At 51.4% G+C, this 1,788-nt stretch overlaps 1 protein-coding gene across 1 annotated transcript in view; it reads right to left on the reverse strand.

Moving 5' to 3' along the window:
• The window catches only part of SPATA7 (spermatogenesis associated 7), a 61,274-nt gene extending 61,063 nt beyond the window's left edge, over positions 1–211 (reverse strand). Inside the window, exon 1 of the mRNA XM_006839637.1 lies at positions 193–211. Within this exon, the coding sequence (XP_006839700.1) occupies positions 193–211 (19 nt within the window). The remainder of the gene's footprint in view (positions 1–192) is intronic.
• Positions 212–1,788: the final 1,577 nt, after the last annotated feature.

Genomic DNA, 1,788 nt, shown 5'->3' on the forward strand with positions numbered 1-1,788 from the left:
CGATCGCGGAGACCCAGAGTTCAGGGGACAGGGCTCTCCGAGTCTGTCAACAAATTTCCAGCAAGTAGGCGGATCTGCCCCCATAAGGTTCGCAGCCACGACTGGGTCGTCGTGAGTGGTGAACCGGCAGCCTCCAGGGCGCAGTCACGACCCCGATTCGGACCTGGGGCCGGCGCGAGAGCTGCCCTTTACCTCTCCGGCTGCCCTCCATGGTTTTAGATCCTCTTGCAGGCGCCGTGGTGATAGCTGGGCTCCCTGTGGTCCTGCGGGGCCGGGCCCAGCCCTGGACTCCCAATCAGCCCCACACTCGCCCCGAGCGCAGGACGGAAAAAGAGGAGCCAGCGGGGGCGGCTGCGGCCAGGAGACTGTCCTCAGGCTGGTTGCTAAGGGCTTGGGCCTGGTGTCGGGATTGTGATGTCACGGCTCAGAGGAAGTGCGCAGCCGCAGCCCCGCCTCCACGCGGTATCCCGAGGAAGGAGGAGAGTGGATGAGGATGGGGCGTGGGAGCTGGGTGGGAGCTGTATCCCCAGATACCACCGTCTGCTGCTCTGGGAACCTGCTGGTTGTCCCAGAGTGGCCTCCATGCACCTGGCAGGCCTTGTCCCTGTGGGAGGAGGGGGGCGGTGTCATCTGGTATGGAAAAAAGTGAAAAGCAAATGTGGGTTATGGTCTGGCTAACATTTGGTGGCGGTGATTGAGTGCCACCGCGTCGGTTCCGATGCCTTGAGACCCTGTATAAGGTTTCCGAGGCTGTAAATATGGGAGCAGAAGGCTTCATCGTTCTCTTGAGGAGCTACTGGTAGATTCGAACTGCTGACCTTGAGGTTAGCAGCTGCACTACCAGGGCTCCTAGGATAACATTTAGCCAATTCAGTTTTGAAGCAGCCCCTACAACTTCGTTACTGTAAATTGCCGTGGAGTTGGTTCCAACTCAGTGACTCTGTATAGGGTTTCCTACGAGCGGCTGGTGGATTTGAACCGCCGACCTTGTGCCGTCCAGTGTTTAGCCTACAGCGCCACACCACGACCTACATTACATATTCACATATTCTTAACCGCAATAATTCAAACTAATTTCTGCTTTCTGAGTCTCCCTCCCCCTCCTCCATCCTCCTTTACAGTGCAATAGAGCTGCAGCTGGAGAAGCAATTGATCTATTCACGACTTTCTACAGTTCGTTTAATTGTGAGCCACTTACCTACCATTGACTCTTTGGAAATGAAATCAGGAGCAGGACAAGGAGCACCTGTAATGTAGGCTTTTCTCAGCAGCATCACTGTTGACATTTTGCACTGAATGATATTTTGAAAACTGCTCTGTGGGCTCTAGGGCGTTTAGTAGCATCCTTGACCTCTCCCTACTAGATGACATTAGCAATTACTCCTAATCTTGATAATAAAAAATGCCAGCTGTCTCTCTTGGGAGTCATCCACATCCTCTAGAGACTTACTTCTATACTGGAAAGAGGACTGGCTTTGCAACCAGGCATGTTCAGCCAAACTATGATTAAATTAGTTTCTAAACTCTGAGCCTCAGGTTCCTTCTCCCCCAACCCCCCAAATGTAAACGATGTTACTAACTTTGTAAGTGCAAGAACACTATGTACTATGTCCATGCCTGGAATATAGAAGTATTTAACTAACTATATTTTCTTTTCTCTAAGACTCCTATCTCAAAAGAACGCAGGGAATTCAAGTATAAGGCAGTCAGTCAGAAACCCTATAACAAAGAAAAGTAATTGCAAAGTCTTTTTGAACTGAAAGATTGGCGGTTCAAGCTCACCAGCTG

The sequence above is a fragment of the Chrysochloris asiatica genome, unplaced genomic scaffold (genome assembly GCF_000296735.1).
Source record: "Chrysochloris asiatica unplaced genomic scaffold, ChrAsi1.0 scaffold00025, whole genome shotgun sequence".
Taxonomy (NCBI): domain Eukaryota; kingdom Metazoa; phylum Chordata; class Mammalia; order Afrosoricida; family Chrysochloridae; genus Chrysochloris; species Chrysochloris asiatica.